Here is a 20,502-nt window from a genome sequence, read left to right as displayed (position 1 = left end):
GAGGTTTGTCCCCAAACGAGCTGTGGCAGATGGATGTCACTCATGTTCCCTCCTTTGGGAAGCTCCAGTATGTTCATGTATCTGTGGATACCTATTCCGGGGTGGTACATGCTACCCCTCTCTCTGGAGAACGGGTTCAACACGTTATTACTCATTGCCTTGAAGCCTGGGCAGCCTGGGGCAAGCCTGCTAAACTAAAGACAGATAACGGCCCAGCTTATAGTTCCAAGAGCTTTGCTCTCTTTTGTCAAAAAATGCAAATAGAACATGTTACGGGCCTGCCTTACAATCCACAAGGCCAAGGTATAATAGAGCGAACTAATCGCACACTTAAAGAATTGCTTTTAAAACAAAGAGGGGGAATAGCGGAGAATTGCACCCCGAAGCAGAAATTGTCGCTTGCCTTATTTACTCTTAATTTTTTGAATTTACATGATGAGAAAGAAACTTCTGCTGAACGCCATACTATACATGAACAAAAGGAACATGGTATAGTGATGTGGAAAGATGTGTTGTCTAATCGATGGAAGGGCCCGGATCGCGTTGTCACGCGATCCAGGGGATCTCTTTGTGTTTTTCCGCAGGATCAAGATCCAATTTGGGTCCCAACAAGATTAACAAGAGTCGTGGAAGAGGATCCCAAGGGCGATGCAGGGCGCTCAAGGGATGATGCTGAGCTGGATGGTGTTGATGAGCCTTTCCTTACTCAAGGCGGAGGACAAGATGTTTTGGGGAATTAGCCGGTCCTGGCCAGTTCCTCTACCGGTCCATTCCCATAGCAGAGTGCTTCCAATATTTTATTCCACCAGTTGTGAGATGAATACAGCCTGCACTGTATCGTTAGACGATAAATGGGTGCAATATAATGCTACAAATTTTGTTTTAAATAATACCCTTTGTTTTAGTTGGAATGCCTCTGTGGACTGCATTCGTTTAGCTCGAAAAACCTTGACTGCCTGGAATAACCCACTTACGGGAAATCAGGTTCCTCTGTCTATGCTAAATGAAGCCTTGACCAAAATATCACAGGGTCAACATTCTGGCTCTGGTACAGGGAACTCTAGCCAGAATGCAGTGAATGTTACCACCTTACTTTTGAAACATGAGGGCATGGTCCCCCTACCGAACAATACAAAAAATTGCACTGAGTCTAACCGGACCAGGATTGCTCCTTACTGTGCTGCCATTGTCAATACGCCTCCAATTTTTACCCCGTTACGCTTGGGGACTTTACTACCTGGCTGTCTTCTGCCTTTACTTTCTTTAAGGAGTGGGTCGGTGTAGGGATGTTTGCAGTGTGTTGCATGGCGGGACTTGTGGTGTGCCTGTGGTTGATATGTCGTTTGCGAACTCGGACAAAGCGAGATAAGATGCTGCTCACGCAGGCATTGGTGGCCATTAGTAAAGGCGACTCCCCTGGCGCCTGGATCTCCATCTTGAATGACCCGTAGTGATTGCCCTTGCACAAAAAGGTTTATGACCATTGCACTTTTGATGGGAATCACGAGGAACATCAGCCCCTGCACTCCGCGGTCTGTATGGACATTGCACGACGGGGAGGGTGATGAGCCAGCTTCTCGAACTAACTCTTGCTCAGCGAGCATCCCATGGGGTGAGCCTTTTTGCGGGCATTGTTCGAGTTCAGCTCCTGGGTCTAAGAAAACAAAAAGGGGGAGATGTGGGAAGCCGTTGTTCTGCCATGCCGCAGATAACGTGGAAGCCGTTGTTCTGCTGGTCGCAGATAACGCTTATCAGGGAGTAGCCCAAAGGCTATGTGCCACACATGCGCCACGACGAGCCAATATGCTAATAAAGGCTCAGAATTGCAACCAATAAATTGTGAACAGCACATATCTTGTTGAGGTAACCAGCCAACCACAGATTGAGTTAACCAGCCAACCACAGGTTGAGTTAACCAGCCAACCACAGGTTGCCACAGGTTCTAGTGCATTATAAAAAGCCAGTGTGAACAAAGCTCGGGGTCTTCCTTCCATCTGTCTATAACCAAGCTGTACTCCAATAAAGTGTGATACGAGAAGAATCTAGCGTGTGGTGACTCGTCATTCTGCTGGTCAGAAGCGGCTCGCCGCACAAAAGCACGTTTGAAAGAACGTGCTTTCAAAGAGCAAGTAAAGACAAATCAGTCCATGAACTTTCAAGGCTAGAGGCATATGCGCCAGCCCTCCCAAAAGGAAACGCTTAGCTATGGTAAATGGACATTCTATTAAGCGGTATATTCACACATCTTCACTTTCCCTATGTATTTCACAGTTCTACTCCTTCTGGAGTGTACAATGCAGAAAAGGGGCAATATAACAAGTCATAACATTTAAGAACACTTAAAATGCCTTTCTGTAAAGCAGCATCCTTTTTAAAGTTTGAATTAGCGATGATTTCATACACATCGGCCTCACTCTCGGTATGGTTGTCCACAACTTATTCAGCATAAAAAAAAAAGAAGCAGTCTATATTTTGAACGTATCAGGTCATTAGACGCATTCATGAAAAATCAACATAACAAACATTGTATATTAATATCCCCGCTTCTCAGCAATGTGACCTACAAAGTTCAGGACATCACAAACAAGTCGATGAACTATTTTTCCAAAGTAAAATAAATCCCATATGAAGGCATGACCTGCAAGGGTTAAACATGTTATTCCAGAGGATTCTGGCCCTCTGCCCAAGCTCTTCATCATCAACTTTTGACAAAGGGAGGACCAGGCATTAGGAGGAAGATTTATGGAAACCCATCAAGATTGCTGAGGTTACCTTGAAAGGACGATGCATATCTGGGCGTTTGTATCGAAGATAAATCAGCCCAGCAACCGCCAGCCCAATAAAAAGCCACCTGGCAAAACTGAGGAAATTCAAAAGACTGTAGAGGTCCCCAGAGAAGAGCATTACCATTGTCAAAGGGTGCTGTGGGGGGGGGGGGGGGGAGGGAGAGAAAAATTATGCACAGTGAGTTAAAAGAGAACACACGTGATAACAAGCAATACCATCACTGTACATTATTATTATCTTTTCCAAACGATTCTTTCTACTGATAAACAACCACTGCGCCTAACACCTATACTCAACTAACCTCCTAGCTATACATCCAGCTTTTCTACTCTCCCTTTACACACACACGCATGCATTGCTTTTAGTTGTTTTTCATTTGAGTTAAGAGAACGTGCTTTCAGAGAGCAAAACACAGGACACTCAATGACTCAAAATTTAAAGCCCCAGAGACTGAGATGGTCGGTAAATAACTAACAATAAAAGTCAAAAGCGCATCCAATACACACATTTGCAGAAAGCTCTGCGAATGGTGTCTGATGAGCCCCTGGCGATGCATACACAGGGACGACAGCCACCTCTAAGAGACTGTGTCCTCTCCTGAGTGCAAAACGTTGACCTCTCCTTCCTCCACACTTCCTCTCCCTGGGTGCTTGCCACGTGTGACCCTCAAGACCGCAGAAAAGAATGGAGCGCAGAGTTCAGCAGAGCAAGTCTCTACAGCTGCACAGACCAAGGACAGCATGACTGATAACGCAGGCTTAAAATGAAAGCCCTGTTCACCAATAATATATTCTGTTCCCACAAAATAATACATTCTGTTCCCACAAGTGAAGTAAATTTCCAGAATCCACACAGAGCACCCCACCCGCCCAACCGGCCTTTACAAAGAAATTTCAAGGAAATATTTTGAAACAAATGAAACCCATGGGGGGTGGAGATGGGGGTAAAAAAGTGTTCAGTGCATTCTGTGGTGTGCCTGACAGCAGGAGATTGGGAAAAAATGTTACTGGGGAACATTTCTGGGAAATGTTTTTGGGTTTTGGAAACGCTATTGGGAAAAATTAGTAGGTAAAAAGAATATAACATTGCCAATGGGGATCTGAGGACTTCTACACCTTACACAGTCTTTCATATCCCGTGTTTCACAAATACTTTTCTCTGCATAAAGAATCGTACGGCTCAAATTTAAGTTTTGGTGCTTTTATTTCTCCCATTTAGGGTTGCTCTCAAAATTCTCACTTTCAAGCACAGAATCCCTGCACTGTCTAGGATACTGTCAACTTTATCTATAATTTTGTATGCACTTCACGATAAGGGGCCTCTGATGAGACATCTGGGCGTTTTGGGACTGTAGCTTTTAGCTCCACTTTCAATAAGTAGAATTGGGACTTATTACTCGACCTCCTTTTCTGCGAGGCTCTCTGTCGGTGACAGGAGCCCAGGCAATCATTTCCCTTTGATCTCACAGATTTCTACACAGATGAAAAAGAAGTGACGTGTCATTGCTCCAAAGCATCAAATATGCATCAGATATACTGGATGAAGGGAAGCGATGGAAAATATCCTGCCTGTGCAAATCCACCAGGATACACAGAGAGCCACTTTAGCAATGAATGAGAACAGAAAGCACGAGCTGAAGTCAAGTTTGAAATCCTCTTTGCTAAGCGGTTCTTTGAGGGTACATCTAGATACACGTTACTATGCATTTACCAAAACAATAACAGCTGGCAGAGGAGTGTGCTTGCGGATGTGAATCATGGAGAGGATTTCCGGAAGGTGACCCTCCCGAGATGCAACATAGAATAACCTGACAGGAGAAAAATGTATAATTAATCATTTCCAAGGGAAAAAATCCAGAAATCGAAGAGAAAACTTGCATCTTCTTCCTACCGAATGGTTTGACATTTCTTAGGTGATTACTTCGAATTTTATAGAGTCTGCCCAAATGTTACGTTCCTTTGAGGAGAAACGGTAGCAACATCTGACTCAGCAAAACTCACCCCACATATAAATAGCTGGTGGTGAATTCAGTTCTAGATTTCTAATACTGCTCGTGTGTCATCAGTCCAGTCCAACTCAACACACACGCACGCACACACACACACACACACACCCCATTCACATTTATCTGATTGGGTTTGCATCAAATTAAAACAAAAGGGACTTCTGCATCAAACAAAAGGGATACAGATGGTGGCATGGTGATGTCTGGCGTCTCTTACTTTACTTTTTTGCTTGTCACCTTTAGAGAAACAAAAGATTTTATTGCCAGAAATAAAATGTTGTTGCTAAACTCTGTAGACATAACGTTAAAACAACAACAAAAAAAACCCCTGCATCCCTGGCTTCAGAGTAGGCTATGAGTAGACAAGCAGTGCCCTCTAATGGACAGAACAGAACATGCTGTTGACACTTGGAGAAAGATTTCAATCTTGCGTTTCCCTTTAAAAACAGCAGGTTTAGAGGCACTATTTCTTTTCTTTTTAAACTTATCCTTACCACATCCCATCTCAGACACAGAAATGCGTTTCTAGAAATGCCTGAACTCACTCACCTGGAGACAGCAAACACACCACCATTCATGGAACCAAAGCAGGAGAGGGCAACAAAGATTGGAACCGCTACTGAGAAATTTCCCAGGAGCCGCTCCGAAAAAGTCTAGCGAAAGACAGAAGGAAGCAAGTTAATGCTCTGCCAAAAAGTGGAATAAAATGAACAATTTAGGTCAAACTCGCTCTATGACTTTCTGTTCACCTGGTGATATGTGTGTGTTTTATAATCCTTTTTTTGGGTTAGGGTCAGACTAACCTCTTAGAATAATAATCAAAGGCAGGCACCATGTCCTTGCTTGTTGCAGAATTATGGGCAATAGTCCAAACAAGCGCCTTCCCTCTACTTCCAAAGAGCAATGATCCATTGATCAAATCTTTATCAACTATGATATCTATTGTCTCTGACTCTGGTAAATAAAAAAAACTCAGTACAGAAGTTCTCCTTTTAGAGACAGAAATCCTTCTGTATAATACCTTCTCTTTCGTCTGGAAAGCCACATTTTTATAGCAAAGTACAAAGGTACACTGAGAAGTGTTGCAGATACCTGTTTCATATACCAGTCCCACTGTTATGACTCAAAAGCGTGGCAAAAAATAATTGAGGACTTAATCATGTATATTAGGGATATGAACAGTTCTGAAAATCTTTTGCCCAGAACAATCACATCAGCTGAATCTCTGTTTATGAAGTCCATCCCGCCCTCTCAGTTATCTGCCAATTCCTTCTGTAGTTTCCTATTAAAGGGCTAGAACACCAACACAAGTCCAAGGAAATCAAGCTACAGAAAATATAAAAGTTAAACAAAACTTCTGACATTTCCTTTTGTTGCATGGCATGTGCCACACTGCAAATTTTCATGAAGGATGTATTTTCCAAAAAAAAAAAAAAAAAAAAATGTGGGATTCTCTACTTGTCCTTGATGCAGCCGGTGCTGTGTAATTAATGGACCATATTACGCTCAAAGACTTAAGTGCTGCCCTCTGTCTAGTAAGATGAGATGACGACCTGACATCAGGAAGCTCTGTGCATTTGGTTGTCTGGTAGAAGCTACAGCAGTGGACAGAGTCTTTTCTAATACAGTGAACTCGTACATAGGTTCACATGAAATGAGATAATTTGTTCCCTGTGGATGTTTCTGATATGAGGTAATAGTGACTCTTTTAAAAGGAACTGACATCTAGTGATGGGAAGTTCTTTTTTTTTTTCACCCGTCATTGTTATAAGGTCATGAATGAGTGCCCTCTTACTAGCTAAGTTTTTATACCAAAAAGTCTGGGTCACAGAATAGCAGTCCCATAACATGACCTTTGAAAGCAAAAGATGCTCCTGAAGTCAAATAAATTTGGGGAAATGCTGTAAAATTATGAGTATCCGCATCTCAGGGAGTTAAAATGTACATTAGCTTCTCTAACATTCTGAGAAGTACTATAGCAATGACATCTGCTTAACTTTGAATAACTCAGTATTTCCTTAAATTTATAATATCCTAGAACTTGTATTCAAAATGATATATATACTAGAAAAAAAAATGTTATGTGGTCCATTCGGAAATTCTAAAGTGGTACTTTGGGAAAAAGATTTTAAGTTAGCATTTGAAAAGCGTCTAAACAGGGAGGAGTCCAGAATCCATTGCGATTTGCATACCTCAAAGTGCATTCATTTACACTCAGTGACTGCCCACCTGTCTTTAAAGACATGTTGGAAGAATAATGACTTCTATTCAACATGTATGTGTGGAAATATGTTTTCAAGCAGGCATATGTGGAAATGTTTTACATGAAATTAACAGTACAGAGAAATCATTTAGGAGTGTAGCTGTATCCGTTAAATGGAATATGCTAAGGTATGTTCTAAATTTTTTAAATATTCATTATCGTTCAGTTAAAAAAGAATTACTGGGTTTCAAAACACTTTCTGCTGGAGGGAACTACTATAAAATTGCATCATTTCATTAACCTAAATTCAAACTGGCGTTTTCCCAACTTAGACTTACCACTGCCACTGCCTCTGAAAGCAACAGCTCCTCCGCGCTAATGGTCGTAAAGTAGGCCACATTTGTTAGCACATAGCCAATAGTGACAACGGCCATGGATATACATATCGCGAGGGGGATGGTTCTGAAATGCACAAAGGAATCACTTATCAGTCATCTTTTGTTAGCCATTTCTCTGCAAGCAAAGAAGATAACAGGCTCATTCAAACAAAGAACAAAACGGTATATGGCTAACCACAGGCTCTGTTGGGTATGTATAAACATTTCATCAGGGTGAAGTACCACATATTCCTTTGTAATTTAATAAAGTCCATAAGGGGAGGTACTACATTTGTCTTGTCTACTGCTCTACCCCAGAACACGTGGGTCTGTCCGATTCTCGTGCTCCATAAATCCTACGGCAGGGGTTCACACACTTGAGCACACATCACCCGGAAGGCTTGTTGAAACAGAGATTGCTGAGCCCACCTCAGGAGTTTCTGATTCAGGAGGATTTGCGTCTTTCACAAGTTCCTGGGTAATTCTGATGCTGCTGGCCAGGGGACCACGCTTTGCGAGCCACCGTCCTATATATATGCCTTTCAAATCCTGATTCACTTGCCTTGACACCTTTCTAATACTAGTTTCCCAAAAGATCTTTCGCATTCAGTGTTTTCCCCTTCAGTAATTCCCCTTGCCGTCAAATACGCGTACACTTTGGGAAGCATGCCAGCAACATATATCTACCTTTCTAAAGGACAGTAATAATAATTTTGTACATAACACAAAAAGCCCAGAAGTGTTCCCAGTAATGCCTTTGCACTGCCCTGCTGTGAGTTCAAAGGGAGCTCAAGATCATGAGTATCTATTAAAGCAACAGCACAGATAATCCCATGAAGTCAGAGGTGACATGCTGTGAAGTACATATGACCGGACGGTACTGACACTACGTAGCATCAAGAAGTAGCCGGCACAAACACAACGTTATGTCTTCATTTAATGCACCGGGAAAGCCAGGAAGTTACTGACCCTCATAATTTGACTCCATGTTACCGATACACATTACTTGCTTAACATAATCACCTCTTCAGACTGTTTCCAGTTCAAGCAACTTAAACCTTCGGCTCCCTACACAAAGGCTGATGGGTTTTGTGGGTTTTTTTTTTTTTTTTTTTTAGCCATAGAGCTTATCAGCCTTCATGGAGCCTTAACCCTGCTGGGTGCCACTAATGAAGACCTCCATATAATTTCTTCCAAGATGAAAATACAGGTCCGAACCAGGAAAAAAAAAAGGCACAGCCTGCCTCTCTCCCCAAGCTGGGTGTGTTGAGAACACTAAGTCCCAGCTCATTACGCTGAATTCTCTATCCCCTGTTGAGAACAGGCAAACCCAGCCAGCCAGCAACTGTCATTCATTATGCTGCCTGGAGCCCGACACTTCCCCTGGTCCCCAAAGCCTTAAGCCTTGATGGGGAAACACACTGACCTCTAAAATCCTGGCATCCTGCTAGAAAAGGAGCAGATGTTCCCCTTCCCCAGTGTGAAGAGGGTTCTGTGGAATTTTCTGTTCATGCCGTACCACGCACTGCTACCTGTGACTGATAAATGCTTAATGTAAGCAAAGGAGATTAAATTAAATACAGAGGGGTGAGTGGCATAAGGCATATGAAAGATAAAGGCGGCTTTTCAACCACTCGCTGTATTATCAACATTTTAAACTCGAATCCCTCAGCTCTTATAACACGCCAAATGGGGTTTTGAGTTCTTTCTATGGAGGAGAGAAGCAGAGAGAAAGGGAGGGAGAAAGACACTCTCTAGAGATCTCCTCGCAAGAGGAGGATTAAGAAACGCAAAGGCTCTGCTAATAAAAAGTGAGGTGATTTACTGTTCAGTGCGGTGAAGTCACCTAACCTGTCCAGGACAGGTAGTAACTGTCACATCACGTGATGCTGTCATAGAGCACAGAGGAGTCACTCTGAAATTTTGACTGTGGCCCTGCCGGCATAGAATCTAGCCTCCCAGCCCAGCTCTTTCAAGGCAGCCTGTGTTTCCTGCCCGGAGAGTATGGTCTTTCTGAGGGAGGATTTCTAAACTGACTTTAGCAGAAGGGACCTTTAAAACATTTGAAACTTCCAGGTTAGTTTTCCTTTTGTTCTTCCTCAGCTTGTCAATAACAAAAAACAGCAGATGCTGCTATGTACACCTACCCTTTTATTAGCTACTTTACATATTTGCCTCATTTTGTCCTTGGAAAATCCTGTGAGTTAGGAGCACAATTACCATGTTATTTATGAGGAAATGAAGTCTTAGAGAGTTTAAAGAACTGTTCAAGGATACACAGCTGGTAAGTGGAAACCCAGAATTCAGCTGCAGATCCAGCTACCCTGAAGTCAAAGCATTTAAACCACTGAAGCGTATTCTCTCTCGTGCATGTGGGTCCTCAAACTCTTAACTATTACTTTCCAGAGAAATTATAATTATTGAATATAATGTTTATTGGAAAGCTCTTATCAAGGCTGTATTCCTCATGTGTTCACTGAAAATATAGTTTTGTGTAGTATGAAGGAGGGGGAGAGACTTATTCCATGGTTTTCATGATTTTTCTGTGTGATACGAACTATAACGTCAAGTGAATGTTTTCAAAAGTTTCAATGTTTTGGAAATACTAGTTTATTCTGAATTTAAAAAACCACAGAGGCACACTGAATAAACTTCCCTAGACAACTGTTATAGAAAAGGAGGAAAAGGAGGCATACTTCTCAGACAAAATGAAACAGATTATTAACAGTTTTACTATCAGCCAAGTATAGATAGCCTATAGATATAGCCTATAGATAGATCAGCCTAGAATATAGATACTAGAGGAAAAAAAAAATCAAAGGAGCTTAAAATATAGGATAAAAGAGAAAAGGGCTCTAACCTTGCAGCAACTCACAGCAAACCCAGTAATTCCTCCCTAGGTAAAATTAAGCCATGGGAACTGAAGAGGATGTGGCCAGACAGCCAGTAGCTTCTGTCCTTAAGGTTCCATTTCACTTTAACAAAGGAATAAATAAAAGGAATCACAGGAACTGGTAGGCCACTGACATTTCGAAGCCCCTGTGTAACTGCGAGGTATCCACCAATTCTAAGTGCAACAAAAGCATTGTCTTTAAGCTGAATAAAAATGACTCACACCTATGAGTTGTAATCTTTCTCAAACGTTGTGTATATATATTTTTATGATTAACAAGATATGAATGTATTGGGAAAAGTTACTTAATCCTTAAGAGCTTTTTGTCATTATAGTCTTTTCAATCACGTATTCATGAGAAATAAGCACTAAGTAAGTGAGAATCTGATATTTTTATTCATTGCAAATGGTCTTCAATCAAAAGGTCTTGGACGGTCTTCTTTCCTTGTAGGTTTATTTTAAATTGGCATCTGTAACCAGTCTATGTAACACATAGATAAATACTTGTTTTATTGGAAATTATTAAATGGAAGTCTCTGGAACATCTGCTTAGAAGCACTCTGATTCTAAGGATAGAGCTGCCCAGGAATTTAAATGGCCCCAATAGTCACGGCAGGTAGCTTCTATTTGTACAATCTACAAAGCACTGGCAAACGCATTTTATCTCCAAATATACACATTTCATTTCAAATCCTTTGTGGAATAACACAGAATACGAACAAATGACAAAATCCACAACAACCCACTGAAATAGGAGGTAATACCACCATCTTCAAACAATGGAAACAAGGCTCAGAGAGGTTAAGTGACTGGCCAAGGTCACAAAAGTAGTAAGGGAGAAAGCTGGGTCTTGAATTCAGATCTTCCATCGCTAAGTCCCACGTTCCTGAAATATCTTGTCCGTGATATCATGGCTGTTTTGTGCCTACTTTAACTCTAGGTACAAAGTTCCTAGGATCCTCACATGCTGACAAACATGTCCTCTATTTTATATACATGATACAAATATCAGAAGGCTGACTGTTACAATGTGACACATTTTAAGCCACGTAATATTTTACTATGCACTTAATAGTCATCACAAATAATCTTGCAAATGATGGAGCATGGGATGCATTTTGAATATACTTTGCAACTATACGGTAGAGCATCAGCAAAGATCATTGTTTCCAGTACTGTATGTTGGCTAAAAAGACTCCTGCCATGAAAACAGAATGAGTAAACCTAGCTTCAGAGAGTTGAGGACACATGAAGGTCACAAGGATTTCTGATATTCAGGCCATCCGAGTAATTCTGTAGTCACTTGTATTTAGGACATTCCTAAAATTGTTTTATAACTGGCGCAAAATCTTCTGAGCTTTATGTGAATCAAAATAAGTTTCATACATTCCCCGGTGTGGATACATCCACTGGAGACCACAGAAACCATTGATCCTGGGGCATCTAAAATTGTCTTTGAGCCATGGGACTGGGCCTGATGCCAGTTCTGCTAAAACCTTCTCTTGTGTGTTCTGGAATCTTCTAAGAGAAGTGCCTGATACTTCACATTTTCTATTTAAAAATCAATAATGTTTTAACACATGTATTTTGCATTCAGGAAAAAAGAGGGAGGGGAGAAAAGAGGAATTAAGAAGGGCAAGAAAATGACGAACTTCTTAATATGTGAGATGCAAATAAAAAAGAAAACAGGGTTTTTCAAAGAACTTTAAAATTTTTTAGTAAACTGTTTATATATAATTGAAACAAAGCCATGATTCATCTCAACATAAAGTATTTAAAATTATAAATGAGTATTTCTTGATTCTGAGTACTTATTTTAGGATCATACCTATTTCACATTGTCTTTTTTTTTTTTTTTTTTTTTGTGCTTTGTGACCGCCTGGAGGGGTGGGATAGGGAGGGTGGGAGGGAGGGAGACGCAAGAGGGAAGAGATATGGGAACATATGTATATGTATAACTGATTCACTTTGTTATAAAGCAGAAACTAACACACCATTGTAAAGCAATTATACTCCAATAAAGGTGTTAAAAAAAAAAAAAAAAACATTTTCTTTATAATGACCCTGTAGAGACCGTGAAAGCTTTTCTCTAGATCTGACCCAGAAGTGACTCAAGTATCTCTTACTTCTCTTTTTTTGATCTACCAATTTATTTTTGCAGGATTATTCAGTTTACTTTATTACCACTGCTGTTAATTTTATTGTACTCCTCAAACTTCAGTCATGTGTTACAATCCAAAAGATAAATACTAGTATATCTCAAAGAAAATCTATCTATATTTTTCACTCACGTGATTTTTTTCTTCCATACATTTTTACATAATTTCCCTGATTCTTGCTCATCTCAAACTTTCCAGAGACACCCCCCTGCCCCCCGGCAAGCATGAAACTGTACTATCTGGCTATGTGATTTCTGAGATTTCTAGCAGGGACTGAATTACAAATAAGGGTTCTTGATTGTTTTCCAGACTTGAAACAATTAGATTACAGATGACTGGAACCCTATGAACTGCCTTGTATGTTATCGGTGGTTTTGCCCCCTTGTCATTTAGTGCTATCACTGTATCTCTAGCTGCACATTGTGAGTGGGAACTGGACTGTGAATAACAGTATAAGAGAAATGCACTTGAGGAGACACGGCAAGTTGCGGGGGAAGTTGTGGGTTGTCACTGAAAGAAGAAAATGTAGCAAGAGGAAGAGTACACTCAATAAACCCATTTAGAAACGTTCTTAAAGGTCCATGGTTCATGTTCTAACTTAATGACAATTTCTGGGCCAAGGCTGAACACAGTGATGTGACGAGCAGATTGTCACATAAAGGTACACAGTGATCCCACTGATCTCAAGCACTAAACACCTGCCCTCGGCTTCTTATTGTACCACGGCAAGACTACAGGTGTTTTCACAGAGACGCTTTAAATTTCAATACCACTGATGTCTAATCTAAATCTCACCATTCTCCATTGTCCACAGATGAAGAACTCCATAAACAAAAAGAGAAGACAGAGGGACCTGTAGGGAGATGTAAGAAATGAACAGACACAGATTAAAAGACTGCAGCCTGAAGGAGGCTCATGGAAAAAACATACACAGATGCATGAAGGAGACAGAAAAGTGCAGCAAAACCTCGCAGAAAAATGAACTGAAATGGAAACTTATAATTCAGAAACATAGGGTCATAAGCAATCGGAAGCATGAGTCTAAGCGTTTTTAGCCCTAATAATACTTTATTTTTTTATCCAACTAGCAGAATAAATTCCTGCCTAAATAAAATTATTCAGCAAAATGTAGCTTGGGGGTAAATTTTCATTTGCTTGAATTTCATACGAATAAAAAATCTGCATTGTCTGCATCTCATTTGTTCTCATTTTCTCAAGATTTAGAGTGTGGCGTCCAGATATATTACAGTTATCCATATTTATCATGGATGAACGTAAAGAAATTAGTAGGCAAGTTTGAGGGCGCAAACATAGAAACAAAATTGGTTTTTGATAAAACGTTAGCAAGTAAATAACTAAGAAAACAAAATATTTTAATAACAATAAATTACATTTCATACTAATGTTCAGCTCTTATTTTTTTTTATTTTACTTTTTAGTACGCGGGCCTCTCACTGTTGTGGCCTCTCCCGTTGCGGAGCACAGGCTCTGGACGTGAAGGCTCAGCGGCCGTGGCTCACGGGCCCAGCCGCTCCACAGCATGTGGGATCTTCCCGGACCGGGGCACGAACCCGTGTTCCCTGCATCGGCAGGCGGACTCTCAACCACTGCGCCACCAGGGAAGCCCCAGCTCTTATTTTTGTTATATTGTTTTTATAGTATACTTTTTAAAATGTTATTTCCCTCAGGACTTTGTCTAAAGTACTCTAAGGTGATGTAACATCTCAGTGAACCTTTTTTTTTATGTTTTATAACTGAGTTCCTGAGATTCAGATATGCATGGCTGAGAGAATGAAGTACTCACCACAGTTTTGTGCTCGTCTTTCCAAAGTATCAGTCATTCCTGAGAAGAAGCTACCCAGACAGACCACATTTTCCAGACTCTCTGGTATCTAGGTGGGAGTGTGACTCATCCTTATGTGTCAGCTGATGTGGCAGTTTTAGGCCAAGGTGGTTAAGAAGTGGGTCTGCCCCCAACCCTTTCTCTAGTTGTATAGAGGATCTATAGAGAGGCAAAGCCACAATGTGGAAGGAATCTGGGCCACAGAATCAACATGAGGAAGAAAGTCTACCGCTCAGCCAGGGACACCAACAGTGGACTGTAACATGATCTAAAAACTAAACTTTCGATTGTTTAAAGCCATTGAAAATTTTTGGTTTGCTTGTTGGAGCAGCTGGCACTACCCTAACTAATAAAAGAATGAAGGGCCTCATTATATCAAGACTTTTTGTAGATTTCAGTGAATTAGTTTTTATGAGACAAAATGGGTCCTCATTAATTTTTATCTCATATTTTTTTGTTTCGTAAGAGACCAGTATATGATATAAAGTCTTTAAAATAATGTCCCAAATGAGATCAAATTGAAACACTTACATTTGCTAAAGTTAGAACAGTGAAAATTCGATTACTCAAAACTTCCCAGAAACAGAGCAAACACAGACCCCATTGTTCACTATTTTGAAATATAAAATCTCCTGCACATTTGACAACTGCCTCCGATCCAACAAAGATCAAAGTATAATCGCCTCTTGTTTTGGCCAAAGATACATAATAAAACAATGCAATGTTAAATAAATATACTCTTACGCTAAGTACAAGGCAAGGTAAAATAAACATACCCACTTTGGTATAATAAGTGGGAATTAGAGTCAAAATTCCCTCTGGTCATAAACACGTGTCTTAGAAGGAACTGATAACACTTCTCCTACTATAAACCCATAAATCAAATCCAGTCACATTTCTGACCAGCTGCACGGTAAGAAATGGAACAGGTACATACGGAGACATTCAACCCTGACAAATGAACTACTGCTCTACCACCGGAAACTGCCTTCAATATTTGTGACCAACAATGACAGGTCTAATTATTAGAAATCATTTTACTTTGACATCTGGTAGTCAAGGAGACACCAGGGCAATATGGGAATCAGAATAGAAGATGGACAATTGATAAGATTAGAGGCTAACCTGTCCTCACTCACTTCAACCAGATCAGTCCTCTCTTCCTTGTTTTATGTACTGATATACAACTGAAGGGATCCAGTGCTTTCAAACAGTTTTAACATCACTCCACTAGATGCTACAAGTCAAATTCTGTCTTTAAATACTTTTTTGGGACTCAATGCTGGCTTCCTAAAGTACGGTTTTCAAACTCTATGAATTGGTTTCATAAAATGCCTATCTATGAATGATTATACAGGTATGTACGTATGTATATATATATTTGATCCTACAAAGTTAAAAATAATTTTTCACGGCAACAAATCCTATTTATAGGTAATTGAGGGAAACATTTGTAGTAGGAAAGGTATATGGTTGATAGGGGAGCCAACAGCTATGGCCTGGCTTTAATCAAAGTGGTAAATCCACATGGCCGGGCCCCAGAGAACATGACACAGCAGCTTAATGGAGCTGCAGAGAAAGGTGAAGATGAGAAGAAATTGAATTGATGGGTTAAATACCTTTCCAGCTGAGAGAGATGGTATGTCATTGTCAAGAAAGTGATGATGCTGCCTTCTGCTTGGAACAGTTGACAGCTCCCTGCAAAGGTCACAGAGGCCCCCAGAATGGCAGAACCTCCTGTAAGTTCCCCTCTCCTCTCCTTGGGCTGTCCATTTACAAAGATTCATATTCCCAGCCGAAACGGAAATTTCATTATCTTTTATCTTTCAGCTCAAAAGTTAAACTTTTCAAAAAATAAGCTTTGTGCTTTATTTTATATTTGCTAATGCCTTTTCTTAGACTACAAGGATTCGTAGGCAAATTTCTCCCCAAGGATACTTTTGCAAAGTCAAACACAACATGCAATGGTTGAGGGACTACCTGCCCCAGAAAGGGAAGGGGTCCCCGCATTCACCCACCCTGTAAGTTCCCTTCTCTTTCATATTTTCCCTCAGCCCCATCCCCAAATTCCTATAACCAAGAAAAAAATGTATATGTACCATCCCAAGTGAAAGTTTCCTTTATGCAACATCTTGTCTCCGATGTTTGCCTTCAGTGTTCGTTTTGATTTCATAGAATTATGAACATTCTCTGGACTCCAACCTGAAAGCAGGGTCCAGTCATCTTCCAGTCACTGGCAGGAACCCAGGAGATCACTGGACCTCACTAGGCATAAACTTCCTCCTTAGTTAAAGAGGGTGCTGAATTAATGAACTCTAACGTCCATTTCTCTTGGAAGTTCATTATTCAATCACTTTAACAAATAAAGCTGATCTTTAAAGACTGTTGAACAGAATACTTTGAAAACTTAGTTCAGTCCTTGCTCATGTAACAGAGCATCCTAAGGAAGTGCCTGTGTCTGTCCTGTTCTGTTGCTCAGAGGAAAAAAACAGGACACAGATTTTACCGACTCTTCTCCTGGGTCTTGAGGTTATGATCCTATCCTCAATCAGGAATACCAGTACATCGCAGTACCTTCATAGTATCAGCCTGGCTGATAACAGTGATCATTACAGAAGAGCATATAAAGGAAAAGTGGTGAGGGACCTTCAAAATGGCAGAGGAGTAAGACATGCAGATCAGCTTCCTCCCCACAAACACATCGGAAATACATCTACGTGTGGAACAACTCCCGCAGAACACCTACTGAACGCCGGCAGAAGACTTCAGACTTCCCGAAAGCTTCCCAAGAAACTCCCCACGTGCCTGGCCGTGTGGCTGACAGGGTCTTGGTGCTCCGGCCAGGTGTCAGGCCTGTGCCTCGGAGGTAGAAGAGACGAGTTGAGGACATTGGTCCACCAGAGAACTCCTGGCTCCACGTAATATCGAACGGTGAAAGCTCTCCCAGAGATCTCCACCTCAACGCTAAGACCCAGCTCCACTCAATGACCAGCAAGCTACAGTGCTGGACACCCTATGCCAAACAACTAGCAAGACAGGAACATAGCCCCAACCATTAGCAGAGAGGCTGCCTAAAATCATAATAAGGTCACAGGCACCCAAAAACACACCACGGGACGCAGTCCTGCCCACCAGAAAGACGAGATCCAGCCTCACCCACCAGAACACAGGCACTATTCCCCTCCACCAGGAAGCCTACACAGCCCACTGAACCAACCTTAGCCACTGGGGGCAGATATCAAAAACAACAGGAACTACGAACCTGCAGCCTGTGAAAAGGAGATCCCAAACACAGTAAGTTAAGCAAAAGGAGAACACAGAAAAACATACAGCAGATGAAAGAGCAAGGTTAAAAACCCACCAGACCAAACAAATGAAGAGGAAATAGGCAGTATACCTGAGAAAGAATTCAGAATAATCATAGTAAAGATGATCCAAAATCTTGGAAATAGAACGGAGAAAATACAAGAAACATTTAACAAGGACCTAGAGGAACTAAAGAGCAAACAAACAATGATGAACAACACAATACATGAAATAAAAAATTCTCTAGAAAGAATCAATAGCAGAATAACTGAGACAGAAGAACGGATAAGTGACCTGGAAGATAAAATGGTGGAAATAACTGTCGGGGAGCAGAATAAAGAAAAAAGAATGAAAAGAATTGAGGACAGTCTCAGAGACCTCGGGGACAACATCAAATGCACCAACGCCCGAACTATAGGGGACCTAGAAGAAGAAGAGAAAAAGAAAGAGACTGAGAAAATATTTGAAGAGATTATAGTTGAAAACTTCCCTAATATGGGAAAGGAAGCAGTCAAACAAGTCCAGGAAGAGCAGAGAGTGCCATACAGGATAAATCCAAGGAGAAACATGCCAAGATGCATATTAATCAAACTATCAAAAATTAAACACAAAGAAAACATATTAAAAGCAGCAAGGGAAAAACAACAAATTACATATAAGGGAATCCCCATAAGGTTAACAGCGGATCTTTTAGCAGAAACTCTACAAGTCAGAAGGGAGTGGCAAGACATATTTAAAGTAATGAAAGGGAAAAACCTACAACAAAGATTACTCTACCCAGCAAGGATCTCATTCATATTCGATGGAGAAATTAAAACCTTTACAGATAAGCAAAAGCTAAGAGAATTCAACACCACCAAACCAGCTTTACAACAAACGCTAAAGGAACTTCTCTAGGCAGGAAACACAAGAGAAGGAAAAGACTTACAATAACAAAACCCAAAGAATTATGAAAACGGTAATAGGAATATACATATTGATAACTACCTTAAATGTAAATGGATTAAATGTTCCAACCAAAAGCCACAGACTGGCTGAATGGATACAAAAACAAGACCTGTATATATGCTGTCTACAAGAGACCCACTTCAGACCTAGGGACACATACAGACTGAAAAGGAGGGGATGGAAAAAGATATTCCATGCAAATGGAAATCAAAAGAAAGCTGGAGGAGCAATTCTCGTATCAGACAAAATAGACTTTAAAATAAAGACTATTACAACAGACAAAGAAGGACACTACATAATGATCAAGGGATCCATCCAAGAAGATATAATAATTGCAACTATTCATGCACCCAACATAGGAGCACCTCAATACATAAGACAAATGCTAACAGCCATAAAAGGGGAAATCGACAGTAACACAATCATAGTAGGAGACATTAACACCCCACTTTCACCAATGGACAGATCACCCGAAATGAAAAGTAAATAAGGAAAGACAAGCTTTATATGATACATTAAACAAGATGGACTTAATTGATATTTATAGGACATTCCAGCCAAACACAACAGAATACATTTCTTCTCAAGCACTCATGGAACATTCTCCAGGATAGATCATATCTTGGGTCACATTTCAAGCCTTGCTAAAGTTAAGAAAAAATTGACATCATATAAAGTATCTTTTCCGAACACAATGCTATGAGACTAGATGTCAATTACAGGAAAAAATCTGTAAAAAATAGAAACACATGGAGGCTAAACAATACACTACTCAATAACCAAGAGATCACTGAAGAAATCAAAGAGGAAATAAAAAAATACCTAGAAACAAATGACAAGGAAAACACAGGACCCAAAACCTATGGGATGTACCAAAAGCAGTTCTAAGAGGGAAGTTTATAGCAATACAATCCTACCTCAAAAAACAAGAAACAGCTCAAATAAACAACCTAACATTACACCTAAAGCAATTAGAGAAAGAAGAACAAAAGAATCCCAAAGTTAGGAGAAGGAAAGAAATCATAAAGATCAGATCAGAAATAAATGAAAAAGAAATGAAGGAAACAATAACAAAGATCAATAGAACTAAAAGGTGGTTCTCTGAGAAGACAAACTAAATTGATAAACCATTAGCCAGATTCATCAAGAAAGAAAGGGAGAGGACTCAAATCAATAGAATTAGAAATGAAAAAGGAGAAGTAACAACTGACGCTACAGAAATACAAAGGATCCTGAGAGATTACTACAAGCAACTATATGCCAATAAAATGGACAAACTGGAAGAAATGGAAAAGTCCTTAAAAAGCATAACCTTCCAAGATTGAACCAGGAAGAAACAGAAAATATAAACAGACCAATCACAAGCACTGAAATTGAGACTGTGATTAAAAATCTTCCAACAAACAAAAGCCCAGGACCAGATGGCTTCACAGGCAAATTCTGTCAAACATTCAGAGAACAGCTAACACCTATCCTTCTCAAACTCCTCCAAAATATAGCAGAGGGAGGAACACTCCCAAACTCATTCTACGAGGCCACCATCACCCTGATCCCAAAACCAGACAAGGATGTCACGAAGAAAGACAACTACAGGCCAATATCACTGATGAACATAGATGCAAAAATCCTCAACAAAATACTAGCAAACAGAATCCAACAGCACATTAAAAGGATCATATACCATGACCAAGTGGGGTTTATCCAGGGATGCAAGCATTCTTCAATATACTCAAACCAATCAGTGTGATAAACCATATTAACAAACTGAAGGAGAAAAACCCTATGATCATCTCAATATATGCAGAGAAAGCTTTCGACAAAATTCAACACCATTTACTATAAAAACCCTCCAGAAAGTAGGCACAGAGGGAACTTACCTCAACATAATAAAGGCCATATATGACAAACCCACAGCCAACATCACTCTCAATGGTGAAAAACTGAAACCATTTCCTCTAGGACCAGGAACAAGACAAGGTTG

General features: G+C 40.4%; 1 protein-coding gene across 14 annotated transcripts in view; it reads right to left on the bottom strand.

The window, feature by feature from the left end:
* Nucleotides 1–20,502, bottom strand: part of SLC7A11 (solute carrier family 7 member 11) — a 314,580-nt gene that overhangs the window by 239,761 nt on the left and 54,317 nt on the right. For all 14 annotated transcript variants that reach the window (XR_004349977.1, XR_004349976.1, XR_004349978.1 and 11 more), the window contains exons 7-10: nt 7,334–7,457; nt 5,342–5,445; nt 4,498–4,594; nt 2,773–2,922 (exon numbers count right to left, since the gene is read on the bottom strand). Coding sequence is in view for 9 of the 14 variants with exons in the window: in XM_032632570.1 (XP_032488461.1) it covers nt 2,773–2,922; nt 4,498–4,594; nt 5,342–5,445; nt 7,334–7,457 (475 nt within the window). In the remaining 5 variants the exon portion in view is untranslated. The remainder of the gene's footprint in view (nt 1–2,772; nt 2,923–4,497; nt 4,595–5,341; nt 5,446–7,333; nt 7,458–20,502) is intronic.

This window comes from Phocoena sinus, chromosome 5 (assembly GCF_008692025.1).
Source record: "Phocoena sinus isolate mPhoSin1 chromosome 5, mPhoSin1.pri, whole genome shotgun sequence".
Taxonomy (NCBI): domain Eukaryota; kingdom Metazoa; phylum Chordata; class Mammalia; order Artiodactyla; family Phocoenidae; genus Phocoena; species Phocoena sinus.
This window is presented reverse-complemented; position numbering and strand designations above follow the sequence as displayed.